A 22,084-nucleotide genomic window follows, 5' to 3' on the forward strand; every position below is an offset into this window, starting at 1 on the left:
CAATTTTTTTCTTTTTTCTCTTTTTTCAAGTGTAAGCGAACCTTTTTTACTTTTTTGAGTATATAGAAAGGTAAAAGAAACCATTTTATTAATGGCTTCCTCAGGAAAGTAGGACTGGATGTATTTTATTAGTATATTCTGTTTCTATATACAATTCTATATTGTTTTATCACAGGAAATGTACATTACTTGCATAATTTTAAGTGTCCCTTGCTCTGTAACAAGGCAACACAAATCTGCAAAGGTTTAAATGTTCCTCACACCCAAACAGAACAAAGCAAACCTGGAAGTGTTTAAGGACATAGTTTCTGGTAAACTGACTGTGGCCATAAACTGCACATGGCATCAGTTACTTCTGCACAGGTGTTCTGTTACACTCCAAGTCAGTGCTGGACCTATTCAACACGCTTTCAGGTTAGTACTTCCATTACCTCATTTATCACCTTCACCTTTGGTAACGTCTTTCTTTACTTACACACACATACAGGCACACTTCTTCCATCACCTCAGTCCTCAACGAGGCACTAGTGCCCTTAGGCCACAGTCCCCCAAACCACAACAAAACAAAACAAACCTACAACTGTGATACCATTAGAGAAATAAATTTAAAGAATGAGCCTGAGGTAGAAATTACTTCCCCATTTTAAGGGTAAGGAAATTAAAGGCACAGAGAGTTTTAAGTGACTGGCCCTGTATGAATTTACAAAGCTAATGAGTGGCAGAGGAAAAGGGAATGAGAACAGAAGGCCTGCTGGATAATGCCAGCGGTAAAGGAGAGCTGGTGAGAGAAAGCGAAGTGAGCCCTGAAGGAGAGAAGAGAACCAGGTTGTTCTGTGACTTGGAAATCCAGGGAAACGAAAATTTCAAGAGGAGGATTTGGTCAAGAGTGTCATTCCTAAGAGGACAGGATGAGTAAGCACTGAGACAAAGACAAGGATCTGTGAGTTAATGCATTCATTCGTGACTTAAGAGAACAGCTGAGTAGGGTGGTATGAGAATTCAGCTTGCAGGAAGTTAGGGGTAGGTTAGCGAGGCGGATGTAGGGACAATGCAGGCTGCCTCTGGAGTGGCTTGAGCTGAAAAGAAGAGAATGGTGGAACCTTGCAGAGTAGTATCATCAAGGGAGAAGATCTAACACAGAGGGAGAGATTAAAGCTGCAGCAGGAACACAATAATAAAATGAACAGATAGAGAAGTGGTGTGAAGATGAGGCCAGGGAAGAATACACGCATCGGGCTGAGATGTTGGCTCCAGTAAGGAGAGAAGGGCACTTCATACTCAGACTGTGGAACAGAGGGAGGAGTAGGAGTAGGAGTTGGAGGCAGGAAACTCACTGCTTCTGGCCTTGAAAATTCAGTAGTCTCCTTGGAGGGTGTATTAGTTTCCTAGGGCCGCCATAACAAGGTACCACAAACGTGTGGCTTGAAACAACAGAACTTTATTGTCTCCTGGTTCTGGAAGCTGGAAATCTGAAACCAGGTGTTGGCAGGATTAGTTCTTCTTGAACGTTCTGAGGGAGAATCTGTTCCATGCCCCTCTCCCAGCTTCTGCTGGCTGCCAGCAGTCCTTGGTATCCCTTGGCTTTTAGATGCCTCACTCTGATCTCTGCCTCTGTCTTCACAAGGCATTCACTCTCCCCTGTATGTCTTACTGTGTCCAAAATTCCTTCTTCTTATAAGAACACCAGTCATTGGATTAGGGCTCACCCAAACCCAGTACAACCTCATCTTAAGTTAGTTATGTCTACAAAGACCCTATTTCCTAATAAGGTCACATTCATGAGTCCTGGAGTTTAGGACTTCAGTATATCTTTTTGGCAGACACAGCTCAGCCCACAACAGATGGTGAGTAGCCTTAAGAGCATTGAAATGTCTGCTATGAATGATGATAAGGAGTCAGAAGGGATGCAGTCATAACCTTCATTTGGACTGTTTGTTCAGAGTCTTTAGCCTTCGATTCCACACTGAATCCTATAATATATTCTGTCTGTACCAGTATCTTGATCTTGGAACCCATAACTTGTCTTCCTCCTCCTTGGTGGATGTACTAACTCTCAAAATGGTCCACTTACTTGAGCTCCCACCACGTGTCTGCTTCCCTCTCATCTGTGCCAGTCTTGTGGAGTCCAGACTCAGCCCCAACTGAAACTGGAGTATTTGTATACACCAGTCTAGAGGAATAGACCTCTTAGCAGACTTCCTTTCCCTTACTGGACCTCCTAGTGCTCACTTCTAGCTCTTCTGTCTGGATGCCACCTGAGTTCAGGTGTGACATGGAGTTTATATGTCAGGGCTGCTGCAGAAAGAATTCTTTTAATGAATCGGAATTAGACTGTCTTCCAAGTATAAGCATGTTTATAATTCCTTGATCTTCTGGGAAGCCTCTCTTACTTGCCAATAAGATTTTGTCAACGACGCATCATTCTTGGCAGTTGGTACGGTTTTTCCTCCCTCTTCTCTGATAGCAGGACCTATGCCGGGTATTCTCTAACAGCTTGTCTCCCCGTCTGATCTTCACGTGGTATTAGAGAAGCTGCGAAAGCCTGGCGTGGGCTTGCCTAGCAGCTGAGGGATGCCTTCCCCCCCTGTGGAGCACGTGACTTGGTATGCCTGGGGAGTTGGCTGTCCTTTTTAAGATCCATGCAGTGTAGGAGTTTTACCTACTATAGCAGCTGCCGGGATGATGCATCTTCAGAGAAGCAATATACATGATAATGATAAGTAATGGGGGCGGGGGTAGCACTACATTCTTACTCTTTTGTATCCTCCTTTCTAAAGTTATTATGCCCCTTTCAGACTTATTTAAAACTTCTTTACACAGCACAGACCACCTTTAAAAGAAATGAAGCAATCTCTCCCCAAACCTTTTAAAATATCTTTGCACTCCTGGTAATTCAGTAGAGAGTAGACATGAACTCTGACAGTCACCCCAGGGGCCCTGTTCCTCTCCCAGCTTAGTCCATTTTCATGAGTTTGCTCTAGAAGAGCCCTGCCGTGACGCGAAGAATGGTGCAGTTTTCACACCCCCGGGACATGCATCCCGTGACCTCTGCCACTCTGGAATAGCCAAGGGAGAACAGAGTGGTCTTTGGCTCAAATAGTGATTGGATCTGTGTATGTGGGCCTGGGATCTGTTCGCAGGTGAAGTACCACAGAGTTTTCAGTTTCTCCATGAGCAACTTAAGGGGCAGATGGGGAAACAAGCTGTTAGAAGAAACCCAGCACAGGACTTGCCATCTAGGGAGAGAAAAGGACTTGCAGTAGTTGGCTTTCAGATTCCTGTCCAAGGCCTCAAATGACCCCATCTCCAGGTTTCTTTGGAGAATGTGCTGATTTTGGACTAAATCTCTTAAGATCCTTCCCTAGATCAGAGTGAGTACCTTGCACTTGGCCTTGCTTAGCCATGCCTATGGGAGAGGTGTATCTATCAAGAACTTAGAATACTTTGCTGTTTATGTATTAGTTGTTTACTTATCTATCTCTTTACTGGTCTGTAAGCTCCCTAAGCTTTTCTTTTGGAGAGGGAAAGGGCTACCCTTTTTATTTTTTATAAAAATTAACGTTAATTTTTTAATAGGAAACACATTTATGTGTTTCAAAAATCAAAACTATAAAAATAAGTATGTTTCAGATGTCTCACTTTCACCCCTTCCCTGTTGTCTTTTGCATTGTTTTTTTAATGCAAATGAAAACATATAAATGTACATTCTCATTTTTCACCTTTTCTTAAAGGAAAGGTCACATACACATTGTCCAGCACCTTGTTTTTTTAGTTACTATATTCTGGATATCTTTCCATATCAGTACATAACAAGCTTCCTGATTCTTTTTTACAATCATACTGCATTATATTGGACATATTATAATTTATTTAATAAGATACTATTAAAAGAAATGAGTTGTGCCTGACCGGCATGGCTCAGGGGTTGAGCATGGCCCAGGAGATCGTGGTTCGATTCCCAGTCAGGGCACATGCCCAGGTTGCAGGCTCCATCCCCAGTAGGGGTCGTGCAGGAGGCAGCTGATCAATGATTCTCATCATGGATGTTTCTCTCCCTCTCCCTTCCTCTCTCTGAAACCAATAAAGACTTGTTGTTCTTTTTAATTTAAAAAAAAAAGTTGTGTTCATTCTTTTGCTATTGTAAACAATGCCACAATGAATGACGCTATACATAAGTCATTTTGTTTATATATAGGTGTATCTATAGGATATTCCTAGAAGTGGGGTTGTTGGGTCCAAGAGTAAATGCATTTACAGTCTACTTGAGTGTTGAATTCATTTGTGTATCTCCAGAATCCAGCTCCCATGATACATGGAATCTGATTTACTCAGTGAGGAAATATATAGGAGACACTTTTTCTGGGTTTCTGGCCAGTTTGCCCTGTTGGAATGTCAAACCCATCTCAAAGCTATAATAAACTCTCAAAGTTATGCCCAGTTTAAGGTATCTATTCCATTAGAGATAACCTTCTATGAAAAGGACTTTGGATATTTTTATAACTAGACTCGTACAAGAACATTTCACCTATGCTTTTGTTGTGGCTTTACACACACACATCATTTAGCTTAGTAAAAAGTACATCTCTAAAAACCAATGAATGTACTGCTTTATTTGGCTCTGATGGCTAACGTCCTATGAGTCAGAGTTTTGTCCCCCTCTTCCTTCCTTTCTCCCACCTCAATTTTATTTTTCTTTCCAAATGTTCAGAAAAGTCATCCTATAGAGTGATTTAAACACCACCTGTTATGACTAATCCACTCTGGTCTCTCCCTGCTTCAACTCCCTGCCACTACTGAAGTAGTCAAAAGCAGTACCAAAGTACTGAACCAACTATTCCCAGGAACCGTCATTGTGACCTGAGACAAACTTAGCTCTCATGAGCCTTCATTTACTCATTTACAAAAGAGAAAGTGGGGCTCTGGCCAGTGTTGCTCAGTGGTTAGAACATCAGCCCTTGCACTGAAGGGTCATGATTTGGATTCCAGGTCAAGGGCACGTACCTGGGTTGCAGGTTTGCTCCCTGCCCTGGTCAGGCATGTGCAGGAGGCAACCAGTCGATGTGTCTCACATCGGTTTTTCTCTCTCTCCCTCTCTCCCTCCCCCCTCTTTTCCCTCTCCCCCCTCCTTCCCTCCCTTCTACTCTCTGAAAAGCAACGGAGAAAATATCCTCTAGTGAGGATTAAGAAAAAAAAAAAGATGCAGGCTGAAGTTGCTGCTCTTGGCAAACTATTTTTACCTGGAAGACTGACAATAAAAATTCTAAACTTGTGCTGCAAAGGATACTGTTAAGAAAGTGAAGACATCCCAAAGAATGGGAGAAAATTTGTAGAAATCACGAATTTGAAAAGGGACTGGTATCTAGAATATATAAAAATTTGTTACAACTCAATAACAGAAAGGCAGATACCTAATTGAAAAATGGACGAAGGGTCTGGAATAGACATTTTCCAAAGACATACAAATGACCAGTAAGCACCTCCAACATTAGCCATCAGGGAAATGCAAATCAAAACCTCAGTGAGATACCACTTCACTCTCACTAGGATGGCCATAATAAAAAAATGAATTATAACAAATGGTGAGTCTGAAGAAACTGGAGCTCTAGTACACTGCTGTTGGGAAGGTGAAATGGTGTAGCCCCTTTAGAGATGGTCTGGCCCTTCCTCAAATGTTAAGCATAAAGTTTTCATATAACCCAGCAATTCTACCCCCAGGTATATACCCAAGAGAAATGAAAACATATGTCTACACAAAACTTGTACATGAATGTTCATAGCTGCATTATTCATAATAGCCAAAAAGTGGAGCAAACTAAATGTTCACCAACTGATGAATGGATAGATAAAATGTATGTTCATATAATAAGCCCTATCCATTCTGTCCTTAAATAGCTGTAGAGATGGAAGTTAGAAATGATTAAACCAGTGGTTTTCAAACCTATTTTTGTTATTTTCATAGGAAAACACGTTTTTAAAAGCAAAAATTTTCTTAGAGCATCATTACATTAAGCAGAGAAAAGCTGAGCTGCTCTGAGTGAACACGTCCGTACCGCACAGCACCACTTCTAAGGTGGCCCTTGAAGTTCTCTGGAACTTTGGGAAGCACTGATTTAGGCCATCTCTTTCATTTTATAAGGTCAAAACCAAGGCCTAAGGACTTTCAATGATTTGTCTAAGATTATGAAAGTTAGTAACTGTCCAGCAGTAGGACCTAGTCCTTACTCCCAAGGCTGGTGCTCTTTTTAATTACTTATTATTTATTTAATTACAAATTACTTGAGATGAGACTGAGGGTATAGCATTTTGCAAATGTGTCACCAGCAGCAGCAAACCTTTTATATCAGCGTTTCCTCTCCAGCAGTAGGAGGATAAGGAACCCAGGCCCAGGTTCCTCCTACCGAACATCCAGCCTCCATGGAGAGTCCTGTTTACCTCTGACGCTGCTGTTGCCATCTGTGCTGGCTGGCCAGAAACAGCCTTCCATCTTCTAATCATGTGGCCAATTTCAAATGTCCATCTTTGTTTTGGTGGCTCCAGTTATGGAAAGCTACACATTACTAGATTTCAACCAGAGTCAGCCCATTATAGTGCCTTGAAAACACTGAGCTGGCAAAATTTGCCTGGTAATCTCACACCCTTATATAGTTGTATTATGATCTTTACATTTTTTAACATATACTGCCAGCCCCCACCATAATTCTGACTCTTCTTGCAGTGGCTTCAAGTGTTTTACTTAATGTTTCTAAGCAACCAACTAAAATTGGCAACACTATTAAAAGAAAGGGGAAATGATTACTGCTTATCCTTTTAGCACAGAGCGTTCTCAAGTATTTGCTGAATGAAAACCCAAATGACAGGCTTTCACTGATAAATGTATTTTGGCCTTTTTCAGTGTATTACAATATTCTACAGTGCAGAAAAAGCTGCATATGATAGAACAAAGACTTTTGTGTTCTATTTATAATATCAGTTTGAGATTTAATTAATCTCTCATCACCACAGTTACTGATTTTCTCTTTTGAATTAGATTTTAATGACCATCTGGGAGAACACGCTGAAAGCCTGTCTCGGGAAACAATGCCTTGATATTCAGGAACATTAGAGCAGCTGTGAGCTGTTATTCCTCCTTTCTTAATAGCTGAATGTCACATCCTGTAGTTTGGCTCATTCACTAATGTAAGCAAAGGAGGCTGCTTTTATTTCTGACTCAATTTCCATTAACATAGTACGCTAACATTTTACATTACTCTTCAGTCCAAGTTACCTGCTGAACTAAAAATAAATCCCATCTGGGCCTCTGGTTCTAACCTCGTCCTGTAGTCCTTCCTCTTGGCCTTAGCATTACTGGTTCTCCTATATAAGAATCTCACCACTCTCAGGCTTTGCCAAAATCCAGTTCTCTTCCTAATTAAACTGCACTCTTCCACCTCAGCATGGTATTAATAAGAATGAGTGGGTATGAAAATGTGTATGTATGCTCTGTGAATGAATAGGTTAATTTATATTTGAATGAGTCTGTTTGTACCTAATTGTGGGTGTTTATAGCCAGGTTGGGAAAAGTGTATGTGGGAAGGGATTGGAAAGGATAAGTCTGGAGAAGAGGAAGAGAAACTACAGAGGAGCCTCAAAAGATAATAGTAGCAAAAGTGGTTGATGTTGGAGAGTGGAGACTATTTATCTATTTTTTTCCCATTTATAAAGATATCTAATTTTACTTGCTGAATTTCTGTCCAATTTGTGCTTAAAGTACAAATTACTAGAAATTGAGTATCTCCATATTTAATAAAGGGTATATATAAAGACCAATTATAGAGCTGAATGAAAGAAATTTAATTATGTTTTATATTGTCAGCATCATTGCTTTCCTAAAGCTGATGAACAGTGTTTCTCAGTGTGTGATCCTCAGACCAGCAGTATCAGCAGCATCTGAGAACATGTTGGAAATGCAAATTCTGGGGCCCCAACGTAGATCTACTGAATCACAAACTTTGAGGGAGGGCCTAATAGTCTGTTTTAACAAGCTCTCCGGGTGATTGTATTATATAGTAAAGTTTGAAAACCACTGCTGCTGAGTATAAGAAATTGGCATCTCTGTACTACCTTCTAATACGAAATTTAATATGTGCCCTAACACTAATGAAATGTATCTTAGTCTATTGAAGTCAATGATAGACCCTAAGGATAGATGTTTGTTTGGGAGAGCAGATAAGAAAGGAAGACTGAATAGTTATGTTACTGCTGTGATGATTGATACGGCTATATTTGCTCACTTGAAAATATATCCTGATTATATTAGAGTAGAATTAAATTCTAGATATATACATTTTCTTACTGTAGAATTTAGAGTCTCTAAGATATTAATCTATTCTATTGGTTTGGAAGTATTAATACCTGAGAAAATATAATAACCAATGTAAAGTGCTTAGAGTATGTACTCAACAAGCACCATTAGAGGACAGGAATTAATGAACTGGAATATAGTGCAATGGAAATTACCCAGACTGAACAACAGCAAGAAAATAGACTGGAAAGAAAAAAATGAATCACTCTGAGACCCATGGGACTATAACAAAAGATGTTACATTCTTGTCATTAGAGTCTTGGAAGGAGAGAAAAAAGAGAGTAGGCTAAAAAGTCACTCAAAGAAATGACTGAAAGTTTCCTACATTTTTCCAAGAGACATAAACCTATAAGTTCAAGAAGCTGAGCAAACTCTGCACAGGATAAACCCAAAGAAATCAACATCAGGACATACAATTAAATCTCTGAAAACTAAAGACCAAATTAAATCTCTGAAAACTAAAGACCAAATTAAATCTCTGAAAACTAAAGACCAAAAAAAAAAAGTGTTGAACAACATCCAGAGAAACATGACACCTTACACACACACACACACACACACACACGCACGCGCGCGCGGAAAATCATTCAGATAACAGAGTTCTCATCAGTAACCATGGAGGCTAGAAGGAAGTGGCTGAAAGAACTGCCAACCCACAAGAATCCTGTACCTGGCAAAAATTTTTTTCAGGCATGGAGGGGAAATCAAGACATTCTCAGATGAAAGAAAACTAAGAATTTGTTGCCAGTAGACCTATTCTAAAACAATGCATCAAGAGGTTCTCTAAACAGAAAGGAAACAATAAAAGTAGGAACCTTGAAACATCAAGAAACAGGAACAAGATAAGCAAAAAATAGGTAAATACAATTGACTTTCCCTTTCCTTTTGTATTTTCTACGTTAACAGTGGAAACACACATTATAAAACTGTAAAGGAGGTATGTAGAAGGAAGGATGATTTCAACTGGTAAAATGACACCAGTAGACTATGATAAGTTATGTGTATATAATGCAATATCTGGAGCAGTTTTTCAGAAACACTGCAGATAAACCAAAATGGTTCTAAAAAGTGTTCAGGTAACCCACAGGAAGGCAGGAAAAGTAAGAGAAAACAAAAAATAAAATGACTTAAGCTCTAACATATCCATAATTACATATAAATGATCTAAAAGGACTATAGCAAGGCAAATCACCAAAACTATAAGATCTCCATGGTGTTAACTTCTGGGCAGGTGTAAGCAGAAGGAAGCATCAGGGCTGTTCCAAGGACCTGAGAACAGGAGAGCTGTAAAATAAGCAATAGGTATTCATTGCAGAGCTCAGGAGACCAATTTGAAAACAAAGGCTGAAACTGGGAGGGCTTCTGCCAAGAGCAGGTGAATGCAGAGAGGGCTTATGCTAAATCTGAAGGGAGCATGTAACCCCTGTGAATTCTCAAAACTGACTAACTAGAGCCCCCTTCCAGGGCAGGGCCTCATACTGAGATTAAATATGATTAATCTGAGCAACACTGGAACAGCAGAGATTAAGGAATGAGGATACCTGAATGAGAAGTAGAGGAGAGAAACAGGGCCTGGAAATCCCAGAAAGCAAGCTACTATGTATCAGAGTTCCATGTAAAAACAACAAAAAAGGGAGCTACACCTCCTTTTAAAAGTTTGGGAAAACTAATTTCAAATAATATTGACAAAAGAAAGGGAGCAAAATCAAATTCTATAATGTTTTAAAAGGAATAGTTTATTGGTTTTTAACGAGAGAGGAAGGGGGAGGAAGAGAAACGCAGTGTGCGAGTGTAGCATGGATCAGCTGCCTCCTTTGCGCCCCCTACTGGGGATCCAGCCCTCAACCTGGGCATGCGCCCTTGACTGGGAATCCAACAGGCAGCCTCCTGGTACACAGGAAGATGCCTAACCAAGTGAGCCACACTGGCCAGGGAAAATCTATAATTTTTAATTATAAAATTTTATTGTACTGAAAAAGAGAATAAGAAACAATAACAGCCACTCGAACAATGAGAGCACATCGGAAACACATATCCACAAAAATAGATAAAACCCTATTTCAGGATGAGCTAAAATTCATTAAGAAAATATCACCTTTGAAAGAACATAGAATTGTGAAAACTCAGAAATGACATGACAATAAAAGAAAGAATTAGAAATATTTTAAAAATAAACTAGTAGGAACACAAAAGTAAACAAACGTAACAAATTATGCCTTAAAGGAACTACGAGATAAAAAGGTGGAAATGTTTAAAAAGAAAAGATATAAAAAAGAATTTGAAGAAATTAAAATTGAAATAGGCAGAGTCTATCCAACATATGGGTAGTTGGAGCAAGGAGGAGGGGCTGGTAACACTATTCCTTGGCTGGTTAGTGGTTTCAAAGGTGTTTGCCTTATAATAAATAAATATTTAAGCCATACATTTGTTTTATAAGATTTCTGTATGTTTATTTTCTAATTAAAGGTTATGAAGTACAACAAAGAGACAAACAATGAACTGGCAAATATTTGCAAACAAAAAGTAAAAATACTAAAAATGTCATGCAAATTGATAAGAAAATGCTAAAACCCCAATAAAGAATTGCTGAGAATGCAAATAAATGATTTGGGCATATTCAAAGAGCTAATAAACATTTAAAACACTGAATCTCACTGAACTATTCCCTGAAAGACAACTTTTGGGGAAAGAGCAAGGGAAAGAAACTCTGTTTTACATCTATAGGTAACCTGTAATGTAAGATACAGCCTAATATCTGTTGAAGGTGAAGTTGGGGTGGGGAGAACAGATCCTCCTGTAAATGCCCTTCACTATGGTAGGTTTTTCTGTCACATGACCCCAAGGTGAATGCAATACAAACAACTCATCTGTTTTTCTGTTCATGTTATGTTAGCCTGGCATTTTATAATTTGGAAAAACTTTATGCTTAATTATATTGATTAATTACACTGAATGCTTTTTTATACTTCACAGTGAAAGACCTACCCCCAATTTGCCTTGATGTTAGACAAAAACAGCGTATCTCTACAGATGCGTTATCATCTGAAATGAAGGCCCCAGTTCCTCCAGAACCTGCCCTTCCTACCCAGCCTAAAACTATGAAAGACTTTCAGTAAGTTGCAGCTCACTATTATATGTAGACATACAGTCATCTGCATGTCAGTACTTTATATAATTTGATATTTTGTGTGAGAAGCTGGACTTGTGGATCATTATAAGGTATTAGTCAAGAGTGAAGACACAAAAGACTAGATGTCTCGAGTGGTGAAAACAAATGTATAAGTAACAGGTTGGGGTAGATAATGCTGCAGCAAAACACTAAGTAAGAAATAGGAATCAAAGCAAGCAAAGCAGGAGAAAAAGGTGGTGACAAAATAGTAGAATGTTTCCTTTTTAAAAATTTAGGTTTTATCTACTGTGTGACACATGAACTATAAAAGCTATGTCACTACTAAAGAATCCAACTGGATACTTGAAGGACTAAGGCATAATGAGAAAGGAGAGACAGAATGTAAACAAGATCTCTCAAGAAGTTTGGCTCTGAAGTGAAGGAAAGAGTGTTAATTGTAAGGAGCATGTCAAGAATGAGCTTTTTTAAAAGCAAGTAAATGGGAAGGTTGAAGCTGGATTAATATCTGAATCTAAGAATTACACATCCATAAGCCATATTTACATTAACTGGAACATATTTCTGTATGTAGCGTCAGTATTTCAAATTGCATGTATGATGACATTTATTTGTAAAGAAATAATGCTGTTATCTGAATAATATTTCCTTCTATTATGGTTAGTGTATGTTTTCATTTTAGGGAAGATCTAGAAAAAGCTAAGTCATCAGGAGATTGGAAAACAGTACATGATTTTTATCTAACAACATTTGATTCTTTCCCAGAACTAAATGCTGCATTTAAGGTAATAATCCATAAAACACATTTTATTTTTCATTTTAAATTTTCAAATAGAAGATGATAAATTTAGCTCTTTTCTGCCCAATATTGACTTAAGCAACTGTTTAAAATAACATACATGTATTAATTTCTGAAATTAGTTGTATCACAAATAATTATTTTTTAAGTGATATCTTAAAGATAGATTGTATTTGTACTAAATGTTAATATTTGACTCCATTCTTTGTTTTAAGAAATGTTATTAAAATTCTTATACATTTTTAGTTTTAGCAATTTTGCCCTAAAAGTCCTTTTTTATCATACTAGAAAATATTAAAAATTATGAAGGAACAGTTATTATTCAAATATGACTACAGACAGTCCTTAAAATGTCATATACATGTAATCCTTTAATTGAATTTGCAGAAAGATGCCACCACCTCATTTAATACTATTGAAGACTCTGGGATTAATGCTAAATTTGTGAATGCTGTATATGATGCCTTACTTAATACTGTAAGTATTGTTTATGAACATGTGCAAATAGTATAATTCTTTGTCTCTCCTGTATTTCAAAAGCAGCTACATAAATATTATAAAAATCACTTAAATATTGTAAAAATCTCTGATGTAATTTTACAGTAAATTTAGTTGGAATTTTCAGAATGTTAGATTGTTTTTATTTTCACAACTAAATGAAAATTAAGCAGAAAGCACATTTATGTCCAGTACTCACTTAAAGAGGCTTGCTAAAGTAAAATTATGCTTCACTTAGGCAAAAGGAGGTAAGTTATTTGATTGTATTGGCATTGCACTGAATCTGTAGATGAGTGGCTTTCAAACTTTATCATGCATCAGAATCACAGGAAGGGCTTCTTAAAACAGTTTCATATTCAAAATGTCCGGAATAGAGCCCAAGAATCTGTGTTTCTGACAAGTTCCCAGGATATGTTGATGCTGCTGATCCAGGGACCACATTTTGAGAACCCCACTGCTATAGATCAGTTTGTGAAGAATTGACGTCCTTTCAATCCATGAGCATGGTAGATCCCTCCAAATAATTAAATCTTTAATTTCTATTGGTAATGCTTCATAGTTTTCTAAGTAAAAGTCTGACATACCATGTTACATTTATTTCTAGGTATTTGATTTTTTCGATGCTACCATTATTTCATTTTCTGATTGTTACTGGTATATGGAAATACGTTCATATCTTTATTTACCTTGCTAAATTCTTTCATTAATTCTAATAGTACATCAAATTTATTTGGATTTTCTATATAGACAATCACGTTGTTTGTGAAAAATGAGAGTTTTACCTCTCCAATCCTTGTACGTACGTATATATGTATGGTTGTATTTGACTTATTGTACAATTTTGAATAAAATAAGTAATAGACATTTTTGCTTATTCTGCATCTCAGTACTTCACTATTAAATATATGAAAGGGTACTTAATAACATTTGTCATCAGAAAAATGAAGATAACATTACATATCCATTCAAAATTAGTAAAAAAAAAAAAGTTAAGCACCTTACCAAGAATAGCAAATATTGTGGAGCACTTAGAGCTTTCATAGCCAATGAGGTAAGTATAAACTAGTACAACCACTTTGGAAAACTGCTGGGCATTATTGCTAACACTAAGTATATGTGTACATTGTGACCCGAAAGTTCCACTCCTGGGACACTTCTCTGACTTCTTATGACTTGGAATGATGTTAATGTTTTATAGGCACTAGAAAACTAAAAATCTACAACATGAGGGGAACTCCCCTAAAATGTAACAGAAAAAAAACACACCTAGCTATACTTCAAATAAATACTATAACCATACAAAAAAAAAAAACAAAAAACTAAGTCAAGTTAACTTTTATACACAGTACTTTATATATCTTCAGTTTAGAGATTTTTAAAAATCTGTAAACAAATCTTCAGTTTTCCTTAGTTTTTTGGTATTGAGGCATCATAATGAACTCAGGGATTTTAATAGATGGATGCGGATGTGTGTGTGTGTGTGCACGCACCCACACATTTCCTAACACTGTTCACTGAAAGCGCCTAAAAGCAGTAACACCCAGTAACAACGAGCACGTTAGCATACATGGTTTCTAAATACAATTCCTCGTGAAAAGGAATCAGAGCTCCCTAGAGAAATGGCTAATTCCAGGACTGATAGGAAAATATAAGATGAACCCATCCAGTTTTTCACCATTAAAATGATGTTGACTGTGGGTTTTTGTAGATGTTCTTTATCAAACTGAGGAAATTCCCCTCTATTCCTAGTTGGCTGAGTGTGTGTTTTTTTCTTTATCATGAATGGGTGTTAGATTTTGTCAGATGCTTCTACATCTATTGATATGATCATACGATTTTTCTTCTTAAGCCTGCTGATGTGACAGATTACATTAACTAATTTTCAAATGTTGAACCAGCCTTGCATACCTGGAATAAATCCCACTTAGTCACAGTGTATAATTCCTTTTATACATTGTCGGATTTGCTTTGCTAATACTTCACTGAGGATTTTCACATCTGTGTTCAGAAGAGCTACTGATCTGTAATTTTTTTTGTTGTTGTAATATCTTTGGGTTGGTATTAGGATAATGTGGACCTCATAGAATGAGTTAGGAAATACTCTTCTATTTTTGGAAGAAATTGTAAAGAATTGGTATCCTTCCTTTCTTAAATTTTCCTTACAACTCACTTGTAAAATCTTCTGGGCCTGGTGTTTTTTGTTTTGGAAGGTTATTATTGATTCAGTTTCTTTAATAGATAGAGGTCTATTCAAATTATCTGTTTTTCCATGTTGGACTTTTGGGAGATTATATCTTCCAAATAATTAGTCCATTTTATCTAGGTTTTTAAATTGTGAGCATAGAGTTGTTCATAATAATTCTTTGATAGCCTTTTAATGTCCAGGGATCAGTAGTGATGCTCCTCTTTCATTTCTGATACTAGTAATTACTGTCTTTTATCTTCCTTTCTTGGTTAGCCTGGCTAGAGGTTTATCAACTTTATTAATCTTTTCCAAAAACTAGCATTTGAGTTCATTGATTTTTCTCTATTAGTTCCCTGTTTTCAATTTTATTGATTTCTCTTCTAACTTTTATTATGTATTTTCTTCTGCTTACTTTGGATTTGATTTTGTTTTGTTTTAATTTCCTAAGGTTTAAAGCTTAAATTGTTGATTTTAGATCTTTTTCTAATATATTCATTCACTGCTTTTGCTGTATCCCATAAATTTTGATAAGTTGTATTTTCATTTTTTTATACAGCTAAACGTAAACTTACAATATGACCAGCAGTCATGCCCTAGTTGTCTACCCAAATGATTTGAACACTTATGTCCACCCAAAAACTTGCACACAAATTTTATAGCAGCCTTATTCAAAACTGCCCCAAACTGGAAACAACTCAGACATCCTTCAATAGGTGAATAAACAATCTTTAAAAAGTCACCAAAGTACCTAATCCTAATTATTTTATGATTTTCTTTTGCCTACAGCCTCAAGACATTCAGAAGACAGTATTAAAGGGAATCATTAACAGCCTGTTACGAGAATGGAAAGGGTAATTGTAACTAATATTTAGCTCAGTATAGATGGTTCATTTACACCTCGTACATCTCATATATATATATATATATATATATATATATATATATATATATATATATGTATGTATGTATTTTACTCTGAATTTATTTTAGTTGTTATAATAAAGACATAGATGAGAAAGAAGTTGTAACAAAAATTTTTAACTTGAGAATTGTGACTTCTCAAGAGGGTCCATAGGTAGGCTTCAGAAGAACTCTGAATCCTTTAAAATTGTATATGAAATTTGCTGTTTACAGACATATGTGCTATACATGTATGGGGTGGGTAGTTACATGTAACCTAGGATGAAATAATATAGGCATTACATTTACCCTTGGATTTCCTGGTAGCCAGAGCAAAACTTTTTATTTTAATATAAAGAACTGTAAGTTTAGCTACTGAAATATTTTTTTCTTTGAACTAATTATTGAATCATCATTTAAGGAATTATGGGCAATACAACTGATAACATTTTGAACTGTGAATATGTAGAACACAAAAATGTACTTTTAAAAGTACATATTATTTAAATAGATATTAAACAGTACTATAATTTAAATAATGGTTTCTATTAAAGCCATATGAATACCATCAAATTATAAGTTAAATGTTTATATTGCCCGGCCAGGCATGGCTCAGTGGTTGAGCGTCGACCTAGGATCCAGGCGATCGGGGTTTGATTCCCGGTCAGGGCACATGCCTGGGTTGCAGGCTCAATCAGTGATTCTCTCATCATTGATGTTTCTCTCTCTCTCTCTCTTTCCCTCTCCTTTCCTCTCTCTGAAATCAATAAAGATATATTTTTTTAAAAAATAAAAAATAAATAAATGTTTATATTAAGCCCAGTTTAAAAGTATTACCAAACTAGAATTATTAAGTATAATATCAGATGTACCCTATTATTTTAATAACATTGTTCTGATTTTCATAGAAATTCCTGGTTATTATAGAAAACTTTAAAAAGTCATAGTAATGTAAAAGTTTACATTTTGCAGTTTTTATCTAGTCATCTTTTAAAATAATTGAAATCATAATGTATAATTTCATGTGATTTTTTTAATTAGTGTTTTTCCTAATTTATCATTTCAGTAATATATTTACATTTTCCTTGAATTTTATATTTCTGGTTGAACACAATGCTTCATTAAAAAAGGAGAGAAATTTAGAATGTAAAGAGGATTCTTAGGAGAATGAGGAAGTCTAGTGGTCTGAAACTACTGGGATCTCAGTCCCCTTCAGTAAGCAGACCCTCAAAACTTCCCCTCTCTGCCTTCAAAAGTGTGTCCAAGACAGATTAAAATAATCATTTGACATGACTTATGTTTCAGAGGACCATGCAATCTTTACCTAAAAATCTTGTTTTATTTTGGATTTATTATAACAACAACAAGATCTACCTTATTGACTATTATGGGCTAGGCACCTTCCTAACAATTTTACATGATTTCTCCTTGAATCTTTATTACGATCCTATGAAATAGGTAATATGATTATTTTCATTTTACAGTTAAGAAAACTAATTTTAGAGAAGTAAATTGCCAAAGTTAACCCACTAAGTGTCTGAGTCAGGATTAGAACCCAAGCAGTTTGGCAAAAGGCCTGTGATCTTAACCACAATTTCTATGCCCAGAATTGTACACACTACTGAAATACTAGTGCATAGGACAGAAAATTGGAAATTGTAGTGGCCCAGCTATAAGATGGAAAAAAGTGGGACTCGCCTATCACCAGGAATTTTAATATTAATGAATTGCCTTGAGCATTTTAAAATATTTTCAAGTACAATTTCTGAAACAAAACATTAATCCCATTGAGAAAATAGCCTGAAAATTGTATAGCTAGAATGTTATAAACAGAAACAGTTTAGATTTGGTTTAAACCTAACTTAATTTAAATCAGTATTTAGTTGAGGTCATTCTTCCATGAAGAGATATTACTAATTAAAATTTTTTACATAAACAGGTATATACATATTTATTTCTAATTTTAATACATGTAATACATATTTATATTTCAGATTATGTGGCTATATATTCTGTAAAGGTCATCTAGTACATTTTGGACAATGATATATGTTTTCATATTTATTTTGTAACTATAACAGAAAAGGAAATGATTACTTGGTTATTTCATTTTCTTAAAGGGAATTCAAGAAGATACTTGGAGGTGAACCATTTTCCCCCAACATTTAATTGTGAAAATTATCAAGCTACAGAAAGTTAAAAATAAAGAAAACTCATTCACCATCACCTGGATTCACTAGTTAATTTTTTGCCACATTTGCTTTTGCATTCTCTCCCTCTGCATGTAATTTAGGGTTTTTTTTAGTAAATGGAAGGCATCGTGACACTTCACCCCTAAATACTTCAGCGTATATTTCCTAATCACATTTTTTTCTGTGACCATAATAACATATCACACCAAACACATTTAATAGTCATTTAGTAATACCCTCTAAAATGCAGTCCACATTTTATTTCCCCAGTTGGCTCAGAAGTGTTCAATATCTGGGTTTTATTTTTCAACCCAGTATCCAACCAAAGATCATGAATTGCATCTGGTTCTCATATAGGTGAACCATTTGTAATCCAAGAAGTTACTTCTGAGTATTTGCTACTGTATTTAGTAGATCTTGAGAGGGCGAGTAACACTCTCCAGCTTTGGGAATAACAAAAACTTGGTCAGATTTGATCATGTGAAAATCCAGATTAACATGGAACAAATTTAAATTTAGTTATTTTTCAGAGGAATTCAAAATGTGATTCTCTTAATCAGAAATATACTAGATGTATTCAAAGTGTGGTTTGATTTGCAAACATGACATCTATGACTTCAGTAATAGATCTATACACACAAGCATATTTCTTTTTGTCCAATGCATAAATATTTTTGAGATTTGCTATCCTTATTAAAGCAAAACCATAAGTATTCTAAAATTGTTAATTGTTTTTCAGACTTTTAACTATTTCCAGAGTTAGTCATGATTTTTACCTCATAAAAGGGAACAGCCTAGTTAACTCAGTTTTTACATATCTTCAGAACCAGTCTAGAGCAGGCACAGAGGAATAATCTATATTCTTGGCATGTTAGAGATACGTTACTGCCACAATAATACATACTAACTTAAGTCTAGTTTTTGGCTTTCATCAATTGAATTCTCACAGAAACATTTACTGATCATTTTTATTACATACTATAATTTCTAATCAGTTATGCTTCTTTTTCAGTCCACGGACAAAAGATGACCTTAGAGCATATTTTATACTTTTACAGGTAAGAAAGCAAGAATTTAGTTGTCTAACTCAGATTTCAATCTACGTATGTATAAGTGAAATGATATCAAATATTAAGTATTATTTTGAGCAACGTTATTGATGCTTTTAGGATTATAGTTACTTGTAACCAGAGAATTAAAGCTGTAACAAATAAACAGTGGGAAGCTAAATTATCTCTGAGATTAAAATTTTAAATTACTTCTTGCCTTCCTGCTGTGGTATTCAGGAACAAACAGAATGGAAGTCCATCTTCCTCCTCCAGTTAATCTCCTTTCTTATAACTAGAATTAATAGGTTCCAAAACTTTCTTTTATTTTCTAAGTAGTAGGTTTCCAACTCTCTATGTATTTTCAATAAATGCTTAAGTTAGAATACAAACAGAAAAATCAAAGTGGTTGTTTATATTTGCCAAGGCAAAGATGATGATCTTTTTCTTCTTGAGAGGTAGATTCATAGATAGAAAAAATAAGTTAAGGTCCAGACAAATGAAAAGCAATTTTAGTTTTTATTTTTTTTTAAAGAATTATATTATTACCACAGCTAGCATACTACATTTGTGTCACTCTTTACAATTTACAAAAGATGCTCACATATATTATCATCTCATTTAAAGGTAAGAAAAAAATGTACTCTTAAGTAAGATACAGTGTTTAGTTCAATATTGTGTCCAGTAAAAGGATATACGCAGGGTAGGGGCAGAGGAAGAGGAAGAGCGGGAAAAGAAAAGTGTGGGGTGTGGGAGGAAAATAGACCAGAGGTAGTCGAGAGACGTGAGGAAGGGAAGCCGGGAGGAGGAGCAAGGCAAACCTAGGAAACAGAGAAATCTGTGCACAGAGATAGTAGCTGCTGGAAACAACACGAAGATCAGGTTTTTAGTGCTGGGTATTAGCAGTAAGCTCTGCTCACTCAGACCCAGATTTGTCTCAGTTCCAAAGCCCAAGGTCTTTCCACGGTACCACAGTGGAAATCCAAGTCTCTGTTAAGTAATTAAACAAATAGATTATTGTTTTAAAGGATTTCACCTAGTATTTCATAACCTCAAATTTAGTTTGCCACTTAGCTCATTAAGCTTCATGCCTTTCCTTTTACATGTTAACAAGATTTTAACACATTTACCTTTAATATCTTTTTCAGAATCCTCAATTTAATAACACATCTACATACGTCATCTACGCTCACTTGCTACGACAGATATCTACCCTAGTGGAAGCTGACCACCATTTCCTAGTTCACTGGTTTAAAAAGTAAATCATTCTATGATATTAAGAACTTTTATAATCTTACTGTTTTACGCTTGACATTAGTGAAATATATTAAATGTTTTCAGGTCTTTGGAAGTGATACTTATGCTCCATAGTGCCTCAAAAGGCAGTTACACGCATATACTTCAGTACTATAGAGGATAATTAAAGATTTGTTTCTAATGTGGGCAACCATTTTGCTTGTGCAAGCTATTGTTGAGATTTCTGTCCACTGCTTTTGTTTTTATACAGCACATTCCTGTCCTTGGTTTTTCATCTCAAAGATGGTGACTAGATTTGGTTAAATATTAGTATTTTAATTTGTGTCTTTTATTTTCCGTCTATATATCAATATAAATTTCACTATTATTTGCATGGTGCCTTTTGCTTCCCCAAAAATGTCATTGTAAAATATAGGTTAGCAAATACAGTCGATTCTCGTTATTCACAGTAGTGTATCCTATAAAATTACTGTGAACAGTGAATTAGTGAATACTAAACTCTTGCTCCTAAAGGAAATACAGGATTAGGCTCCAATGAGCTTTAGGTCAACATTTTCATCAACTGAATAATACATAACCTTGCTTTATTTGTATTTCTGTTTAAAGACATCTTATTTAACATAAATTGTTGTCTCATTAACACTGAATTTACAGCCAACAGCGCTATGACTCATGTCTGAATGACCTTTATCTAACACAAGTATATTCTCTGTATGGCATACAGCATCCTCCTTATAGTTATGAAGACTAGACAAAACTTTAGCACTATTTTGGGGGGCTACTTTAAAACAGCAAAATCATTAACAAAAAGCACAAAAATGTGAAAGACATGGCACTGTGTAGATTACATAAAGGACGCTTGTTTATAATATAAGCTAAAACAAGAAGGGGGGAGAGCATTGACTTTTTTGACTTCAGATGGGACTGTGCACATTGGTCATCTGAAACTTTTTGCCACTATTTGCATGTCCACAAATGAGCCTGAAAGTGCCACATTATTGATTTGGGATTACAATTAATTTTAGCAAGTAGGCGAATTTGCACATACAGAGTCTACGAATAGTAGGATTGACGGTTGAAAGCCTTGAAAATGAAATGTTTAATACTAACTTTATAGTAACTTTAATGTTTATTTCTCATTTAATTAAGAAACAATATTCCAGGTAAGATTTTCCATCTTTTCAAATGTTTGGCAATTTAAGAAATAGAATTTGAGAGACTGTTCTAAAAGTTTATGCATACAGAATGCACTTTATTGTCTAACGAATATATTGCTAAAATAGACTTTGTGAATTTTGATTGGAATTATTTCAAATTCTTTACCAGATTATCCCAGAAGAGGTTCAAACAATTGGTAGAGAGATTGCTGCAGTTTATTTCTTTGCGACTATTTCCTGCAAAGCCTGAAGAATTTCCACCTCTAACAAAATGTTCCTGGTGGATCCCATCAGCATCTAAAGTGTTGGCTTTACTTAGTAGGTTTAATTCTATCATCTTTACTTTTCTTTTGTTAAATATTAGAGACATTTCCATAAGGACCTCAAAGTACTATAGAGGCCTTCTTACATTTGAAACCATTTCTTTAAAGAGTTGCAATTTGTTTTCTGTTTTGACAATGGAGTTCACTGTTAATTAATAAGCATGAAAAAGCTTTATTTTTTTATTGAGCAGTATTCTGTGTTATGGCTATTAACTGCATATAACCCGCTAAGTAGGAACTTCCATGAATTTCTGAGGGA

General features: G+C 35.7%; 1 protein-coding gene across 2 annotated transcripts in view; it reads left to right on the plus strand.

Moving 5' to 3' along the window:
* Positions 1-22,084, plus strand: part of HECTD2 (HECT domain E3 ubiquitin protein ligase 2) — a 54,701-nt gene that overhangs the window by 12,128 nt on the left and 20,489 nt on the right. The window contains exons 1-8 of one of the 2 annotated variants that reach the window (XM_016220824.2): positions 6,999-7,176; positions 11,315-11,453; positions 12,133-12,253; positions 12,655-12,744; positions 15,737-15,801; positions 19,055-19,100; positions 20,237-20,346; positions 21,672-21,820. In XM_016220824.2, coding sequence (XP_016076310.1) covers positions 11,389-11,453; positions 12,133-12,253; positions 12,655-12,744; positions 15,737-15,801; positions 19,055-19,100; positions 20,237-20,346; positions 21,672-21,820 — 646 coding nt within the window. In that variant the 5' untranslated portion in view covers positions 6,999-7,176; positions 11,315-11,388. Of the gene's footprint in view, positions 1-6,998; positions 7,177-11,314; positions 11,454-12,132; positions 12,254-12,654; positions 12,745-15,736; positions 15,802-19,054; positions 19,101-20,236; positions 20,347-21,671; positions 21,821-22,084 lie in introns of those variants that run through there. The other variant, XM_087824439.1, reaches the window with a different exon arrangement.

Source organism: Miniopterus natalensis, chromosome 14 (assembly GCF_054644295.1).
Source record: "Miniopterus natalensis isolate mMinNat1 chromosome 14, mMinNat1.hap1, whole genome shotgun sequence".
Lineage (NCBI taxonomy): Eukaryota > Metazoa > Chordata > Mammalia > Chiroptera > Miniopteridae > Miniopterus > Miniopterus natalensis.